The sequence below is a fragment of the Pelodiscus sinensis genome, chromosome 24, assembly GCF_052426305.1.
Source record: "Pelodiscus sinensis isolate ZL-2025 chromosome 24, ASM5242630v1, whole genome shotgun sequence".
NCBI classification, from domain to species: domain Eukaryota; kingdom Metazoa; phylum Chordata; order Testudines; family Trionychidae; genus Pelodiscus; species Pelodiscus sinensis.
This window is the reverse complement of record NC_143075.1, coordinates 22,323,741-22,341,873: the sequence shown is the minus strand read 5'-3', so window position 1 is coordinate 22,341,873 and position 18,133 is coordinate 22,323,741. Positions and strand designations below refer to the sequence as shown.

At 50.5% G+C, this 18,133-nt stretch overlaps 1 protein-coding gene across 2 annotated transcripts in view; it reads right to left on the bottom strand.

The window, feature by feature from the left end:
• Positions 1 to 5,969: 5,969 nt before the first annotated feature.
• Positions 5,970 to 18,133, bottom strand: part of USP48 (ubiquitin specific peptidase 48) — a 50,602-nt gene continuing 38,438 nt past the window's right edge. For both annotated transcript variants that reach the window (XM_075906598.2, XM_075906599.2), the window contains exons 22-27: positions 13,839 to 13,943; positions 12,171 to 12,326; positions 11,581 to 11,706; positions 9,288 to 9,336; positions 8,132 to 8,158; positions 5,970 to 8,043 (exon numbers count right to left, since the gene is read on the bottom strand). In XM_075906598.2, the coding sequence (XP_075762713.1) occupies positions 8,021 to 8,043; positions 8,132 to 8,158; positions 9,288 to 9,336; positions 11,581 to 11,706; positions 12,171 to 12,326; positions 13,839 to 13,943 (486 nt within the window). In that variant the 3' untranslated portion in view covers positions 5,970 to 8,020. The remainder of the gene's footprint in view (positions 8,044 to 8,131; positions 8,159 to 9,287; positions 9,337 to 11,580; positions 11,707 to 12,170; positions 12,327 to 13,838; positions 13,944 to 18,133) is intronic.

Sequence of the window (18,133 nt, the reverse complement as noted above, 5' to 3'; positions counted from 1 at the left end):
CTGGGCATTGGGAGTCATGAGCTCTCCAGGCCTTGCCCCCTTGGGACGGGGCAAGGGCAGGGGCAGGCCAGCCCGGGGGAGGGCAGCTGAGAGCGGAGAAGCTGTGTTACCTCCCCCTCCACTAGCTTTCCAGGGTCCCGAGCTCTCGCCCTGCCTGTGGCCATGTGCCCCATGGGGCCCAATAGGTGCATGGCCCCCGGTTTTGCCACCGACCCCCTGCCCGTGACATGCCAGCTCCTGGGAGCCCCGGCTGCTCATGCCAGCCTGGCCCAGCTCTCTGGAGCCCAGCCTGGCCCACGCTGAGCCGGGGCGTCTCTGGCCTGCAGAGGCAGTGCAGCGGGTGCCTCCGCGCTGGGGGCTGCTGCCCAGTGCTCCGGGCTAGTCACCTAACCGGCTCTGGCGCGGGCCGGGGGCTCTGCCCGAGGCAGCAGGAGTCCATGAGCCCTCCCTGGGGGCTGGTGGCCACCTCCCCTCCCTCTGCCAGGTCCCTGCCCCGAGCCACGCGGCTCGCCCCTCCCTGCGGTAACGGGGGCAGGGCCGGGGCCTGTGCCGTGTGCACACAGAGGGCCACGCAGCGCCGGGCCGGCAGGGCGACGTACGGCCCCGGGGCCCTCCCTTGGGCGGCGCTGGTGCTACGTGCGCCCTGGCTGGACTATAGCGCCCATGGAGCACTTGGGTGGAGATGCTCAGGCGTGGTGCATCATGGGAGACAGAGTCCTGCTGGGGCCCCCATCTGAGCAGTGGAGGGGCCACGAGTCACCCGAGCTCCCCCCCCCAGGATGCGCCACGGTGCCATGTCAGCCCCAGGTTCCCGGCAGTGGAAGCTGGTTTTCCTATAGGAAGCAGATGCCTCCCTGCTCTCCCCCGGGCCCTGACCCAGCTTCAGGGCCTGGCCCCCCAGCCCTGGCAGACCCAGGGCCTTGTGTGCTGGCCCATGGCTGAGAACTCCCCGGGTCATGACACCCCCAGTAACCCTCATCTGACCCCTTGGCAGCAACCGCCGGGCTGGAGCCTCACCCTATTCCCAGCGCTAAGACCTGGCTGGGACCATCTGCAGCCCCCACGAGGCGGGGGAAACCTCTGCCTGGCTGCAGCCCCTGGCCAGCCAGAGGCAGGAGGTGAGAGGGGAGGTGGGTACAGCCAGGCAGCCCCCGCAACGTCCCAAAGCTCAGCCTGATCCGTGCAGGGTCCGTGTAGGAGACCAGCGCCCCCATCCCACCCCGTCGGGCATCTGGACACTGGCCTGCCCCCTTCCTCGGGGCCAGTGCAGAGCTGGGAGGGAGCCTTCCCCACCCCGGCTGAGAACTCAGCGCCAGCCCAGTTGCTTTCCCTGCTGGGCGGTGGGTGGCACGAAGGCCGAGGCTGCCGGTGCTGGCCGGGCCAGAGGGCACCGCTCAGCCGTAGCAGACAAAGGAGTGGAGCTTGCTCCCCAGAGTACTGTGCCAGCGCGTCTCTCTCCCTCCTGAGCCCTGGGCCCGGCAGCCGCTGCCAGGCTCCGGGCCAGCCCCCTGCTTGCAGCTGGCCTCGCTCCAGGGTAGGGCGGAGCAGCAGCAGGTGTGGAGCCAGAGGGGAAAGGGTTAGAACTTTGTCATGTAAATGAGGTGGTGCATAGTCGTAGCCTATTCAAAGCAGATGCTACATTATTTGCAGCTTTCCAGCCCCACAACCTCAGCCAGTTCCGGCTCTGTGGTCCTGGGGAGCAGGAGGGGGGCAGAGCTCTTGGTGTGTTTGGCCTGCGGGCCCGAGTCTGAGGCCTGAGCGGGTGTTGACATTTTGTGCCCCCCCCAAGGCAGCCTGGAGTAAGGGCCTCCCAGACCCACCAAGTGCCCCTGGCTGGGCTGCCTCTGCCAGGCAGAGGGGAAATGGCAGCGCCCCCATGCACCGGCTGGAATGCCGGGAGGGAAGGGAACAGCCAGCTGGGGCAGGACGGGCGGGGGAAGAGAAGTCGCCTTCTATTAAAAGTGTTCACTCGGAGCGAGGTGGAGATGGGACATAGGAGAGACTTGCAGCCGGGTTAGGTTAAAAGGGGTAAAAACCCAGGGGGATATCATGCCCGAAGCCTGCTACAGCCACCTAGCCAGGTGGAAGAGGTGTGAGAGGTTTTTTTTTAAAAACAGCTAACAAAATAATCCAAAACGCAGGACTGGGTGGCGCTGAGGGACTTATCTATCCAGGCATCCGTTTTTATTTCCGGTTGAGAAAGCCCCGAGAGGGAAGCGGTTCTAGATTTGATTCAAACAAACAGGGAGGAACTGGTTGAACATTTGAAAGTAGAAGGCAGCGTGGGTGAAAGGGCTCATGGAACAGAGTCAAGACTCTAAGGAACAGTAGAAGGGAGAACAGCAAAACAGAGACAATGGATTTCAGGAAGGCAGATTTTAGCAAACTCAGAGAGCTGGTAGGTGAGGCACAAAACAAGCTCAATCTAGCTAGAGACAGAGGGTAACAAGCTGACATTCTACAAATATATTCGAAGAGGAAGACCAAGGGGGCCTATTGCTCACTGAAGAGGGAGTAACAGGAAACTTGCAAACGGCAGAGGTGCTTAAACGCAGCCTGGCTGTGTCTACACTGGGCCACTTATTCCGGAAAATCAGCTGCTTTTCTGGAATAAGCTGCGAGCTGTCTACACTGGCCCTTGAATTTCCGGAAAAGCAACGACGCTCTACTGTACAAAATCAGCCGCTATTCCGGAAAAACTATTCTGCTCCCGCTCTGGCATAAGTCCTTATTCTGGAACACTGATCCGGAAAAGGGCCAGTGTAGACAGCCCAGTAGTCTTTTCCGGAAAAAAGCCCCGATCGCAAAAATGACAATCGAGGCTGTTTTCCGGAAAAGCGTATCTACATTGGCCACAGATGCTTTTCCGGAAAAAGGGCTTTTCCGGAAAAGCAGCCTACCAATGTAGACGCTCCTTTTCCGGAAAAACTGAAAACGGAATAGTATTCCGTTTTAAGCATTTCCAGAAATTCATGCCAGTGTAGACACAGCCCCTTTGTTTTGGTTTTTGTCCAGAAGTTGGATGGTGACAGGATGCCTGCCATAGTGAATGCTAGTGGGAAGGGATTGGTTTAGAAGTTGTTTTTTATTTCAAGTTAAAATGACTTAGAAAAGCGAGATGTCTGCAAGTGACCAGGGCCTGCTGAAACGCATCCTAGAATACGCAAGGAGCTGATACCTCCTCTAGCTGAGCCTTTAGCTGTCATCTTTGAAAAAAGTCATGGAAGACGGGAGAGATTCCAGAAGACTGGGAAAGGGCAAGTCTAGTGCCCATCTCTAAAGAGGGGAAGAACGACAACCCAGGAACGACAGACCAGTCCGTGTGACCTCTGTGCCAGGGAAGATAATGGAGCAAGTACGGAAGAAATCTATCTGCAAACACCTGGAATGGGTCAGCCACATCTGCCGCAAGCGAGATGATTTTTAGTGGCAGGCGGGGGCAGGGCAGTGGAGAAACGCCCGAGCCTCACTGCAATTGGGGAAGAAGCTAGAGCTCCGCCCGGCTCTGCACGTGCGTGCTCGCGCCCCCGCCCCGGCGGGAGGACCAAAGCTGCAACCAGTGCACTGCCTGCAGGCTTTTCCTGCTGCTCCTTCGCTCTGAATCCGGCCAATGGAGCAGGGGGAAGTCAGGCCTGGGCCAGGGAGGAGCCTGAGAGCAGCATGGGAGGCCTCTCTTCCTTGCAATACCCTTCCAGGCAATTGGAAGCTGTTATCCAGGTTGCCGGGACAAGCTGAGCCCCTCATCCCACAGCGCACAGGGAACGGTCTGTGAATCCCAGCCAACGTGAGCCCACAAGGACTCAACGGGATTCACAAGGGTGATTGTTCAGCAAGCTGATTGTCAGACATCAGATTCTCTTAACTTTGCTTGGAAGAGACCTCAGGAGTCCCCAAGTCCAGCCCCCTGCCCTCAGCAGGACCAACCCAACTCAATCAACCCAGCCAGGGCTTTGCCAAACCAGGACTTAAACACCTCTAGGGATGGAGATTCCACCCCCTCCCTAGGGAACCCAGCCCAGGGATTCCCCACCCGCCTAGGGAAATCGTTTTTCCTAACATCCAACCTAGACCTCCCCCGCTGCAACTTGAGCCCATTGCTCCTTGTTCTGCATCCGTCACCACTGAGAACAGCCTCTCTCCAGCCTCTTTGGAACCCCCCTTCAGGGAATTGAAGGCTGCTCTCAAATCCCCCCCCCCCCCACTCTTCTCTTCTGCAGACTAAACAAACCCAAATCCCTCAGCTTCTCCTCACAAGTAATGTGCTCCAGCCCCCGAATCATTTTGCTTGCTTTCTGCTGGACCCTCTCCAATGCGTCCACATCCTTTCTGTAGTGGGGGACCAGAACTGGATGAAATACTCCAGATGTGGCCTCACCAGTGCTGAATAAAGGGGAATAATCACTTCTCTAGATCTGCTGGCAACGCTCCTCCTAATGCAACCTAATATGTGTCAGCCTTCTTGGCTACAAGGGCACCCTGGTGACTCATATCCAGCTTCTCATCCACTGTAACCCCCAGGTCCTTTTCTGCCGAACTGCTGCTTAGCCAGTCGGTCCCCATCCTGTACCAATGCTTGGGATTCTTCCCTCCCAAGGGCAGGACTCTGCACTTGTCCTTGTTGAACCTCATCAGATTTCTTTTGGCCCAATCCTTCTATCTATCCCGGTCACTCTGGACCCGATCCCTGCCCTCCAGCGTATCTACCTCTCCCCACAGCTTAGTGCCATCTGTGAATTTGCTGATGGTGCAACCCATCCCCTCCTCCAGGGCACTGCACTAACACCCTCTTGGTGAGGGCTCAGCGTGTCACTGAGGGGAGGGGAGTTCCCGGGCCCTGCCCCCCCAACCCGCAGCCTGATGTGACTCTCAGCCAGCTGGGAGAACATTGGTTCAGCGTAGAGACTTGCCAGCACCGAAACCAGCAGCAGCCAGTCCACCCATCTTGGAGGAGGGTGCCCAGAGCCAGGGCTCTGCCCCCCAAGCCAGGGGGACTCGCTCACACTCAGAAGCCAGCTCCCCACTTGGTCTCACAGCGTCTTCACTCTGCCCACCTGTAAGGGGCAGCAATCCACTCAGGTGAAGTAACCCTTCACCCCCCCCCCCCCCCGTGCTCCATGGGCGAATAGCATCCCGCTCAGCAGAAGGGCAACGCCCCAGGCCAGCTACAAGCACAGAAAGACGTTGAGTCAGTCCAGCCACAGGGCCACGTTCCCCAGCACCACAGAGCCCCATGCAGGGAAATGCCCTAAGCTGCAGCTCTCTGGGCTCTGCCCCACACTGAACAGCGGTTCCAGGTGATGGAGAAACGTCTCCCCGAGGAACAATTGCGTCTGCAGACACAGTGCCGCGGAAGGTGACACTACACACACGTCTGAGCCATTTGCAGGCTGTGCTATAGTCAAAGGCAGGGGTGTGTAGTTCAATGATAACCAAGCAGCTGAACGAGATTATTCAGTGGAAGATGCTCCCATCAGTCAGCTAGGAGAAAATCCATGGAGCTTGTGCTACACGGTCACAGTGTTTTCTACTCATTTGCACCATCCTTGCGACCAACCCTCCCCAACCAGGGAGGCCAATGCCAGCTCCTCTGCTGCTTGCCCCCAGTTCACTGCCTCTTCCCCATAGCATTCCTGCTTCCCCCCCCCCGCTTGTGGAGCACCAGAAGCTTTGGGAGAGCAGAGGGAGGCTTTTCCCTAAGTTGAACCTGTGGATTCTGTGCTCTTGTTCTGCTCCAGGTGAAATATCCGGAGATCCTCATGATGCATGTTCCCCTTCCCCCCCAACTACTAACAAAGCCAGGAGGAGTTAAATTGTTCCTGCCTTCAAAATGTCAACTCCTCAGAGAAAAAAAGATTCAAACTGTGGCAGTCTCAGAAATGCTAGAAAACTAAGATACAAACTTTGCAGCAGATATTTGAACCGACTCCTGTAGAAAGGGATCTCCACAACCCATTAACGCACGAGACAGACCATGTGTATGCACTTTAATAAGGCTTCCACAGCTCAAGTGACAATGTTAGTCCAGTAGGTTTGCAAATACAGACAAACCGGTGAATGCGCGTTTGATCCCATCTTGTCCTTGTTCCCCTGCACAGCTGGAAGAATAGCAACACCGAGGTCCTTGGGTACATCGGGACATCCCTCCTACAGTCGTGCCTCCCTACACAGCCTGGGTTACAAGCCTCTCCTGGGCCGTTTGAGACTCCGGTTTGCAACATTGTAATCTCAAGGAACAGACTCTAGTAACAAAAAAATAAAATAAAAACACCCCCTCCCCGAAAACCCCCTCAGCAAATTGAAAAAAATATCCAATTCCCAGGGGCTATGTACATGAGTGAATGCTGCACATCTAAACGAAGAATAAAATCCTTCAGGCAAACAAGCCTGTTAGGGAAGGAGAGTTGCTTACTCAAGCACTAACAGTAGCATTTTGAACTTTAACTGAAGTCTTTACCTTGGGAAAGAATAAACTGCTCAGCCACACTGGTTTACCTCCAAGATCCAGCCCTTTTATTGGATCTAAGCCCCGAATCTTGAAGTACAAAATCATCTCAATATAAGTCCCCTTTTCTGAATGCTTTCCGAGCCTATTTGTGGCTTTACAATTGCTCCAAATGGGCACCTGGTATCAATTGTTTTGCCCCTCACTGGTCCAGACCTGTTGCTGCAATGCCCTACGACCGTCCCTAAAAGATTTGGGGGGAGAGGAGAGAACGAGTATGGCAAAAAACCATTCGTCATTGAATGAAGGGGAGCTGTAACTTTTCTGAGAAAAGGTAAAATTTAAGACCTCCACTATCAAGGTTACCAAGCCCAGGTTTTTATACCCCCCCCCAACTCCTTAAATCTGCCTGGAAAGCTCACGGGATCGGTCAATACAGGAGTTCTGCTCCTAACAGTCCGAGAAAACCAATAAACCCTAGTGAAGTCCAACCCTCAGCACCCTGTCTGGAGCTGGAGCACAAAGTCAGCAAGAGGCTAATTTGCTAAGGGAGCATGAAGCTACCAGGCAGTAGCTAACTTTATTATAAAAGATACCTTGACAATGTCCTTTTCCATATTGAGCAGTAAAGCTATTTCCAGCTAGTATTTAATAGGGCCAGGAAGAGATCCTTTCCGGAAATTACCGAAGATGTAAAGAAAAAAGGTAAGTCCATTCCCACAAAGTAGGACACCCCACCCCCTTCAGCATCTGATTCCAATTTTCTAATGAAGATCAATTCAAGGTTTCCCAATTGATCAGTGGAGTGGAAATGGAGCTGGCTCTTGGAAGTAGCATACTGGAGAAAGAGGGTATCAAAAGTTGTTAAAATAGCCAACATTTCTAAAAACACATTTCACAGAGAAAGACCATGTGATTATTCAAATTAGGGTCATCTTCATGTTTGAAATGAAACTGCAAAAGGATGGGTGAGAGACGGCAGAGACGGCAGGTCCTTGTCCCCTTATCTCTCTGTTTAAGAGCCACTGATGGAAGGGCTTTTGCAGGCAGGCCACAGTTTACATTTTGGGATGCATGGATGAGTCTGAAAAGGCTAGACGTTCCTCACAATTAACATTCTTCCATGTCGTACTGAAAGAACAGTGGCTCAAAGAATGCAAGCAGATTTATGTCTAAGGAGTTACTATAGGACAGATCAAGATGTTTTGATCTACTGTCACCCTATTTTTTATGGGCAGATGACTGTGGTATGAAATCAGAGCAAGGAAACAATAGAATGCCTCTCCTTTCCTCAGCTAGAAGTTTGTCCGTAGACATGATATATTGTTACTGCTACTATACTTGTACTTTTGTTTTATTAAATATAAAATTCGAAATTCTCTCTTGAAATCAGGATGTCCCTTCAGTGCAATCCGCTTTGATGTAAGGCATTTGGGGCAGTCCTTTCAGAATGGGTTCCTGCCTTCTGGAAGAGTCAAGCAACTGTTTAGTCCTATAGCCACCTTTGCTTTAATGCCCTACCATGTCAAAATCCTCTTCCTTTCTGGTCATTTCTCTGCTCCAGCGGTTATAAAAACGTTAGTGTCCAAGTAGACCAGTCCCTGTGAGTGAGAAAGCAATGAAGGAGATTTACACATTTTTAAGATAAAAAAGGTAAGTTTCAAAGACATGAAGAAATGAGTATCTTACCTTTAAATCCTTCTTCAGGCATACAAACTGAAAAGGAAAGACACCATATTAGAAAGCTTCTAATGACAACATGTCTCCTACGAGAAGAAGCAAAGGCCTGAATTATAGCATCCTGAAAGCTTCAACAACCGTTTGGTGCCAGCTACAGGGAAATCTGGAGTTCTTCTGGCTTTTGCTCATTTCTCCTACCTTTCTACTCCTGTGACTGCAGCTCCACAAACCTTTTCTGTTCCACATGCAGCAGGTATCATTCAGCATTTTTGCCACTGCACCCAACAGAAAGGAGTACAGTCTAATAACTGCGCTCTTCCAAAGAAGAATGTTTAGAGCAGTGTTTCTCACATGGTGTTCCGCAGAACTCTGGGGTGCCGCGAAGTGAAAATAAGGGTTCTGCGAGAAAATTCCATTGCAATAACCAGGGCTTGACAAACCACGGCGAAATCTACTTGCCAGCCCTGCACTGCCGCATTGCGCATGCGCGCGCTGCTGGTAAATGGGGCGACCAGCTGAAATCTACTCGCCACAGGTGAGTAGATTCACTGATTTGTTGAGCCCTGGCAATAACATTTTATGATTAAAAACGTTAATATTTAAGCATTTATGAATTTTATTGAAAACAATTTTCATTTGTGTTTGCCACAATGAGTGTCCCTGTGTAATGCCAACTTAGCCAGAGAGTGGGGACGATGATGTCACTACTCAGCGCTGCACGCGCTCAGTGGTGCAATAGCCAGTTCTATACTACCGCAAATCCCCGTCCTCACTCTCAGGCAGCGTGGCTCACGTGGGTGTCTGAATTCAAACACGCTAGCGCCGCGTCGGACAAAGTCGAAGCTTCAGCTGTCAAACCAGTTGCTTATATGGGAGTGCGCAGGCGGTGTTCTTGCGACTACTTTACTCCAGTGTAGGCGCCTGATTTCTTCTATTTAAAAATTTAACTGTGACAAATTATAGATTGACTATGATCGATTAATCTACATCTCATGACTTTGTTTAGCATTTGTTTATTATTATCCTTGTTTATTTGTGGTCTACTTTTCAGCTCCATATATGACTATTTGGTGTTCCACAAAATTCTTTCAAGTTTAAAAGGGTTCCGTGGCCAAATAAAATTGGGACACACTGGTTTAGAGTATAATTACGAAGTCCTCTTTACCTTGCATAACATCATCCATGGCTGCATAATCTGCAATTGGTTCATCAGCCTATAAAAGAAGCCAAATAGAACTGAAGTAACAGCATGAACACTGGCAATTTACCTGCCCTGTTAGCCAAGTAAGAGACTCTAGCAGATGTGCATTTAAACCAACAGAAGAACAAGAATTCCTGCGGTCAAAGGCGGGTTTTTTTGGCCGGGAGGGGGGGGGGCGGCGGAAGGGAATGTCTGAGGAAGAAGACAGCAAAAAGAGGGCTGTAGCGAGGCTTTAGGATCCTCGGTTGAGTAACGCAGCTCTGTTCAGGAAGGGCTGTTTAAGTCCGGGGTTTAGTCCTACTGACGTTAACTAAACATAAGCCTACTTGGGCCACTGTATTTTGTTGTATTGTGTGCACAGATATGTAAACACTTACTGTCCTTTGCCCAGCTGGCACCTTGTTTTTTACAAGTGTACAGGTTAGTAGTAACATTAGGTAAGGCAGTGGTCTTCAACCTTTTAAACCCAAGATCACTTTTTAAATGTCAGGACAAACCAAGATCTACCCCATTCCTTCCCCAAGACCTCACCCCTTTCTTGAGGCCCCACCCTCTCTGTTCCCCTCCTCCATCACTTGCTATCAGGGTACAGCTACACTGACGCTTTTTCCAATCCTTCTGTCGGAAGAGGTTTTTCCGACATTTGGCCTGTGTAGACTGGGAAAAATGTCAGAAACCCCCTTCTTTTGGAAACCCCCTTATTCTTCATGGAACGAGGAATACAAGGGCTGCCAAAAAGAGCGTCTAGTCACTCGGCTGAGACAGGAGGTGCAGGCTCTGGAGTGGGAAAGAGGGATTTAAGTGTGGGAAGGGGTGAGAGGTGCAAGCTCTGGGAGGAAATGTGGAGAAGGGGATATTGGCTCGGGGAGGGGGCTGCAGGATGGGGAGGGCTGGGGTGCTGAGCAAGCCACAGGCTTGTGGAGGTGGGGTACAGCGGTTTGGGTTGGAGTGTGTGAGGGGGTCAGGGCAGGGAGGTTGGGAGTATGATGGGCTCAGGACACAGATTTGCAGTGTGGGAATGGTGCAGGAGTGTTGTGGCGGAAGACTGAGGATATGCGGGTGCAGGAGTTTGGGGATGTGAGAGGCTCAGGACAGGGGATTCCAGTGTATGACAGGCTCAGATTTGGGGTCAGAGTGGGAGGTGCAGGAGTGTTATGATGCTGCGGCCAGATGGGAGCTTGGCCCCAACTGGGGGCTTGTTGGCCAGGCTTCATTTTAAAATAAAATATTACGTCACACACAAAAGGTTTCAGCATTGTCTGTTTTTGAGAGGGGCGGGGAACCTGTTTGGAGTCAGGGTCACTGGCCCACAGAAAAGTCAGTTGGGGCTACACAAGCGAGATGCATAAACACAACCCCTCCAATCCTCCTCCCCCCGCCACGCCTCACTCATGTGGCCCCAATTGTGCTGGTGGGGGCAGAGGACAGGGTGCCGGGGCACAGAGCACTGCTGCCCGAGCAGTTGGAGCTGGCGCGGTCTGGGACTCCCCCGGCCCCCTCGCATGCACGCAGGAAGCAGGGGAAGGAAGTGCCTAGATGCGCTTCCTCCCAGGACTCCTGCCCCCTCCCGTGCAGGAAGGCAGCAGGGGAAGGAAGTTGCTGGCGTGCCACAGACCTGGAGTTTCAGGAAACATGCTGGCTGTTTGGGGGAGGAGGGAGCAGCTGGTGCACTCCCTGAAAGCCCAGAAGTGGCGTGCAGCTGTGGGGTGAGGGGAAGTCCCGCAGGAAGCTGACGGTACCTCCATTGTCGCTGGAGGTAGTGTCAGAGGGGGTTTCTGGTGGGCAAGGGAATATGGGGGGCCCTGAATACCTTGTGATCGACTGGTTGAACCCCACCGATCAATCATGATTGATAAGTTGGGGACTACAGAGGTAAGGCATTAATTAGCCTTGACCACCAATGAGCGCTCTTGATAGACTTTTGAGCAGTCTAGACATACTGCTTTTGAGGGAAGAAAAATCTTTAAATTCTAAGTGTAAAAATTGAGTGCACAACCTGAATTCCGATGGCCTTGTGCATATGTGAGGACACAGCTTTCAGTCACACATATACCTTCAGCTGTAACTTCTCAGATACTGCATATCACACAATTAAAGACAATCCTGCATCCTAGGCGGAGCGTTCAAATCCCAACATTTCCTGACTCGAGTGTTTAGCTGCATCATCTCAGGACTGCGTGTGTGTGATTCTGTGTTGATAGCAACTCTTTTTCCAGTCAGCATTTCTGATCGCGGGTCCCCACAATTCTCATGTTACCTTTAATAAAATGACTGACTCTGGAATGACTCCAAGGTCGCCAAGTGTTGCAGTGTCGTCATTTAGTATCTTCCCATCGATCGACAAATTCTGGTCAAATGGAGCAACTGAAAATGCGTGCATGATCTGTGCCAACACAAATACACACGCCATTGTGCAAAAGCAACATATGTACAGGAGTCCTACACACACCAATGCTACTGTCAGAAATCATGCATCTTAGGACGCAATACAGAACAGAGCCACTGACCAGTATATCGTGGGGGGTGCCACTGCCCCACCCCACACAGAACCCCTGAGCAGGGCTTTCCAAGGCCCCCTAGCGTACTACCCACATCTGGTGAAGCTATGCGGTAGTTCTACTGTATTTAGAACCTTCCTCATGCATGGAGTGGGAAACACAACTTGGCTGAGTTACCATGACACATGTTATAAAATATTACAAGTTCTTCCTTAATCTTATGTAGGAAAATATAAAATAATGGCAAGAGCTAGGAGTACAAGATTTACTTCTGTGTCACCAGAGTGCGAGCGAGCACCCGGGACAGCAGAAGAGAACACTATTTTTAGGAGCAAAGGAAGCTCCTCACCTGTATTTTCAGCTCTTTCAACGTCTGGTTGGCAGAAACAAGTAGTGCCTTTTCCCCTCGGACTTTTCTGTGCCGCGTACTCCGTCTGATGCCTTGCTTTTGATACACAATGTAGTTCTGATGGGATATTTTCTGTCGTTTTGCACCACCATTAGTCTGCGAACAAGGTTCCGAAACAGGAAGTGTGATTGATACCCACGTTTACATTAACTCTAGGACAGTATGGAAATACAGGCTGCACCTCTATAAACCGGAACTCTTTGGCGCTGTGGGATATGTCCCCCTCCCCCCGAGAGCCTGGCCTGATACAGGAGAGTTGGGTGGGAGGAACTGGTGCACAGCTAAGCTGGGCTGCAGGAGTGGGAGGGGGGCCAGAAATGACCTCTCCTGATCAAGGCAAAATCCTTCTTCTGACGGGATGAGTCAAGTGCTGAGGGGGCCAGACCAGGGAGGTCGACCTGTAACGAGCCACTTTTCAACATGTGAATTGTTTAGTGTCCCATTAACCACTGCTCTCCCAAGAGTACAGGGAGGGAGACAGCGTGTACTGCCACCACGCGAATACCTTAATATTTCTATGGATACCCCAAAGGTCAGACATCAGTATTAGGCAAGAGTAGGGGTATGTTTACACTACCCCCTAGTTTGAACTAGCGGGGGTAATGTAGTCATCCGCGGTTGCAAATGAAGCCCGGGATTTGAATTTCCCGGGCTTCATTTGCATGAAGCCGGCCGGCGCCATTTTTAAATGCCGGCTAGTTCGAACCCCGTGCCGCGCGGCTAGACGCGGCACAGATTAGCTAGTTCGGATTAGTTCCACGAGGAGTACAGCTAGTTCAGATTAGAAGCCTAATCCGAACTAGCTAGTCCGTGCCGTGTCTAGCCGCGCGGCACGGGGTTCGAACTAGCCGGCATTTAAAAATGGCGCCGGCCGGCTTCATGCAAATGAAGCCCAGGAAATTCAAATCGCGGGCTTCATTTGCAACTGCGGATGACTACATTACCCCCGCTAGTTCAAACTAGTGGGGTAGTGTAGACATACCCTAGGAGTGTAAGAATCCCAGGCCCAAAATTTAGTACTGTTCCGAACCTGAGAAGTCTCTAGGTTCTAAGCCTCTTTAAAAGAGGGTAAGTTAAGTGAGGCAATATCTTTTATTGGATCCCTTGTGCTAGTGAAAGATACAAACTTCCAAATTACACAAAACTCCCTTGCGCCTCTCAGATACTGGGACCAAGCTGGTGATAATGCTTTTAAAGATGACTTAATACCCATCGTTTTTATGGGGTTTACCAACTACATGTTCACTAATTTAATAGCTTGAATTTGGAGAGCACCTTCTATCACAGCTTTAAAATGTGCTTTCCATTTCATATATTTTCATACTTCCCTGTAGGATGTATTAACGAGGAAACCAATTCAAATAGAATCAGCTTTGCATCCCTACTGAACACAGGAGCAAACAGCAACTGGTCTGTCTCATGGAACAAAAGGGGTAAGGAAATGTACTTTTAAGAGGGTCTGACAATCATAAAGCTTAAAATAAAGAAACTGCTATCTTGTTTCAACTTCTAACAGTAAATGAGACTCCTGTGTTGTCAGAGCTGGACACTTGGTTATCTCAAGAGGAAAGTAAACAGTGCAAACACTGAAGCCTTTTAAATCTCTACCTGGTTAAAATCTGGATCCTGTTCCCCTTCTGGTTTGGCTTCCTCCCTTTCCTCTTCAGCTTCTGAACTGCTCACGTTGAGTTCTGGAGCCGCTTCCTTCATTACCTGAAGACATACAAATCACATACTGCATCACTCTGCCAACAGCAAACGTAGCTTGTCCCCTGCCCTTTTAGCGGAGTTGCTTTTAGATTCTTTTTAAAGATCTTAACTAGGGCACAAGGACAAGTCAGCAGAGGGGGTAGAACACCAGCTGTGCTGTGAAGCCCTAAGCCAGGCAGACACTTGGAGTACATCAACTTAGGACATGCACTAAAGCGTTGTCTCCTCCAGCCTGGGAGCACAAAGCTTGTAAATTATCTTCTAATCAATTGTGGCTAAAGTGGGAGAAACCACTGCACGGATCTGCTGCCTCCTGTAGCTCAAGAACTCTTTCCCTCTAGGCAAAGGGAAAGTCTGGGGCTTTCTTCTTTCCCCTTCAGCTCCGACCCAACCGGAGTTCTTCATAGATTAGAGAGATCAGTCACGTTGTTGCATTTTGCAGAGTGACAGAAGTGCTCATAGTTACTTATGGGTCTGCCTGCATTACATCTGTAAGAAAGCTACTGTTCAATCATTTATACAACGATCCTTATGCTATATCATGGAAAGCGTGCCGCCCCATGGCTAATATACATATTTGTATTGTACTGGCTTCTCGGCTAGCGTCAGAGGCTGCAATTTCAAGGGAACTTACAGGTGTTACTCCTACTCCCACCTGAATGCTTCAGAGCACACTAACCCACCTAGGCTTCTCCATACTCTTAGTTTGCAATTAAAGAACCCCTATCCCTACATGCATCTTCGAAACATCCAACATGCTCAGTGCAATTAGCAGTCTATCAAAATGCTCAGTTTTACAGAATATCCAACAGCGGCTGCAAGGTATGGAGACAAACCACCCATCTTCCACCCTATGCTTACGGGTAACATGCTGAATGTATCTCTAACTCCGTTTATACCAGTTATTGCTAGGTGCCTTTATCTGCCCCAAAGCGATCGCAAGTGCAGAGATAAATAAACTGAATTGACTTATGAACCCAAATGTGCATTGCAGAATGTTATAGTTAAAATACCCACTGGTTAGTGCGCAGTCATCACTAGGGACACTGTAAAGCTTGGTGTGACGACCCTGGATATTAATGGGCAGTAACAATAGTTGGTACTACAGATTTTTTTCATCCAATTGATTAAAAATCTTACCTAGAAATAATCTGCAAGGTCCCACCAGCTCCACCAACATGCAGATTCTAGTCTAGCTCAAAATCCGTTCATCTCTGCAGAGACTGCAAATTTCTGTGCCTGAGAGTTATGGCCTTCAGCAACTTGTAAGTCATCACTGCTTCTGTTCACTTGTTCTTACACTACTTATTTCAAGTTAGTTGTAAATGTGCAGAGAGCTGAGCCACCCAACTATTACTGACTTTGCAGGGTGCTCAGAACCAGTGTTCTCTAAGCCCAGTCACTCAGCTGATTAGTCACCTGTGAAGCTGTGCTGCCCAGCAACTTAAAGGGAACACCGAACAGAGCCCTTCCCAGAATCTGGCCTTGACCAAAAAGAAGTCCTCTTGAATCCTCAAACCATCACGTCCCCAATCTGAACACCCTGATGAAGCAGGGTTACATTTAGTACAACTCATGGGCTGTCTGGGCATCAGTAAAATCCGTCCTTGTCTACGATGCCCTCTCAGAAACTCCTAGTACAACAAAATCCTGTGCCCACACAAATGTGCCTCTTTCCTGCTACTTTCAGCTGGTTCTTGTCAGCTTATCTGAGAAGTTTTCCTTCAAAGAGTCAGTTTCCTACCTGGAACTACAGAGCGTTAACAATGCGTTAACCTCAAGATGACTGGAGGCTGACAGTAAAGAACCTTCAGGGATTTGTGAAGCAAGTTCTAGGGCCATTATTTGCCCTGTAACATGCTGTTTAGTTTTCTAGTGTCAAACTGACAACCCCCCTTGTTTGATTTTTAAAAGCATCCTGGCTCACCAATAGCAAGCGCCGACACAAACATCCAAATCTGCTGTCACAAAACTTTATTTATGGGGACTTTCGTTAGTATAAGCCAGTAGCTTGAAGAGTTATAGCAGAATTTGTGCCCCCCCGCCCCGCCCTCAACGATGAGAGCAAGCAGATTGTGTCAGATCCTTCTCTAGTGTCATCAAAAGTCACCCGTGTTGGCGCTATTCTCAGCATAGCGGCTGCCATAGCGCCCCCTTTGCACAGAAGAGGGGGCCAACTCACTCGCACGATAACTGAGGCAGCCCCGTGGTGGCGATGCGGCCCAGCATGGTCAGATTTTCACTGGCAGTGTTTGGGCGGGGTGCACGTGTGCAGCTGAGGTCTTGCAGCACCGCTGGTGCATCCTCTAGCACAGGGCTACTCAACTTTGGATACTCACAGCACATGCCGAGGGCCACAACTTAAGTGTGGTTGCATATACATGCAAATATATATGCAAAAATATGCAGATAGCTTCTTTTACACTGACGAGCATGAATAGAAAGATTAAGGCAAGACTACACAACATGCACGCCCCATTTAAGTCAGTTCTGCTGATATTAATACAATGCAACATTTACCCGTTTCCACCCATATGACAGCACTTTTAACGAGCAATGACAGCCCAGGAATTCAACTACTACAACGCAGCTCAACAGAAGACCATTCTATTGGCGCCGTTGTGGAGTATGTTCTGAGAGGAGGCCATATTCAAAGGATCCCACCCGCGGGGCCCTGCGTTGAGCCCCATTTCTCATCTTAGCAAATGCTTGAGAGAAGGATACCTGCAGATGGTTGGGTAGGGGGCTGGGTAGATGGGAGAGGTAATGCAGATAGCATAGCCCATCTGGACAATCTCTAATGGTCGGTGGTGATAGGGGCCCGAGTTGGTAACCAAAAACTTGGGTTCTGGCCACGGTCGCTGGGACTGGGGAGGTCATGCAGACTCCTGACCAAAACTTCCCTGGTGGTGGCTGAGATGTTGCATCCTGTGATGGTTCTGCTGATGCCTCCATGCTTTGTTTCTTTGTCCTCTTGCATCACAGGGGCTCTGCTGGCACCGACGCTGTATGGTAATGCGGATATCCCTGGTGTGTGCAGGGCTTCTCTAGATTCCTTCACCGAGCGAAGGATCTGGTCTGTCTTAGCGGAGAAGAGCCTATCGCTGTCAAAGGAAAGGTCTTCAACCTGCCCTCTGCAATTCTCTTGAGATTCCCAAAGAACAGAGCCGTGATGCCCCATGTAGGCCGCAGTGTCTGGCTCATTGAGGGATGCCTGGAACGATACCTTTGCAGTGAGTTTCACCTCATTGACAAGGACTTAACATTGTCCTCTTTTCCTCCGGGATATCACAGGTGAACTCCAGGTTAGCCTGTCAGCTGGACTGTATAGCTTGCCATGAGGAATTGGTGTAAACTTTGTGACCTAAGAGATCTAATCTTTTCCAGTCCTTGTCCTGGGGTGTGGCTTTGTATCACGGTTGTCTGCCCAATTGGTTAACTTCTGTCAGTACCAAGGAGTTTGGGTGTGGGTGGGACAACAGGAATTCCACGCCGTTTTTTGGTGCATGATATTTTCTGTCCGTGAGTTTGTTAGCTGGGGGGGGAACATAAGCAGGCACTTGCCACGCTATACCTGCAGGTTCCAGTCATTGATGGGTAGTGCAATTTTTGACTTTGAGGAAGCATGCAGAACCTTCAGGAGTTGTATTGTGTTTCCTGAACTTTGAGAGACACGTTTTGACTGCATCACCTGTCTGAATGGCTCCTGAAAAGGTTTCCAATGGTTTCTAGTAGCAGAAGGCGTGGACGTAACTGCTTCAGCCGGAGAAGAGGAATATGCTTTGTGGAGTGCTCCTCCTCAGTTATCCCAGAGGGTCGGACACTGACGTCAGTGCAGCGTGAACAGGCTTCTCGTGGGCAGAGGGAGGTCTGTGGACTTGAGCCCTATAGGCTGCCGCTGGATCCCATCGTGGCCATTAGATAGGAAATGGCATGGGAGGACATGTCCGGGGGTTAGTAAGCCAGAGTGGTAAGTCCTTGCGGGCCCACTGTTTGTAACGATGGGCAGTGCCAGTTGGAAAGAAGAGCCCAGAGATGGCAGCTTCCTCGGCATTCTCATTTTCATCACCTGAGGAGGGCAGAGCAACAGGAGTCAGGTTGATTTGGTGCCCCTGGCACCAGCAAGCACTCAGTGCCAAGCACTGGAGACCCTGACGTTGATGTTCGAAGTCTGTAGGAGGGTTCAGAATTGC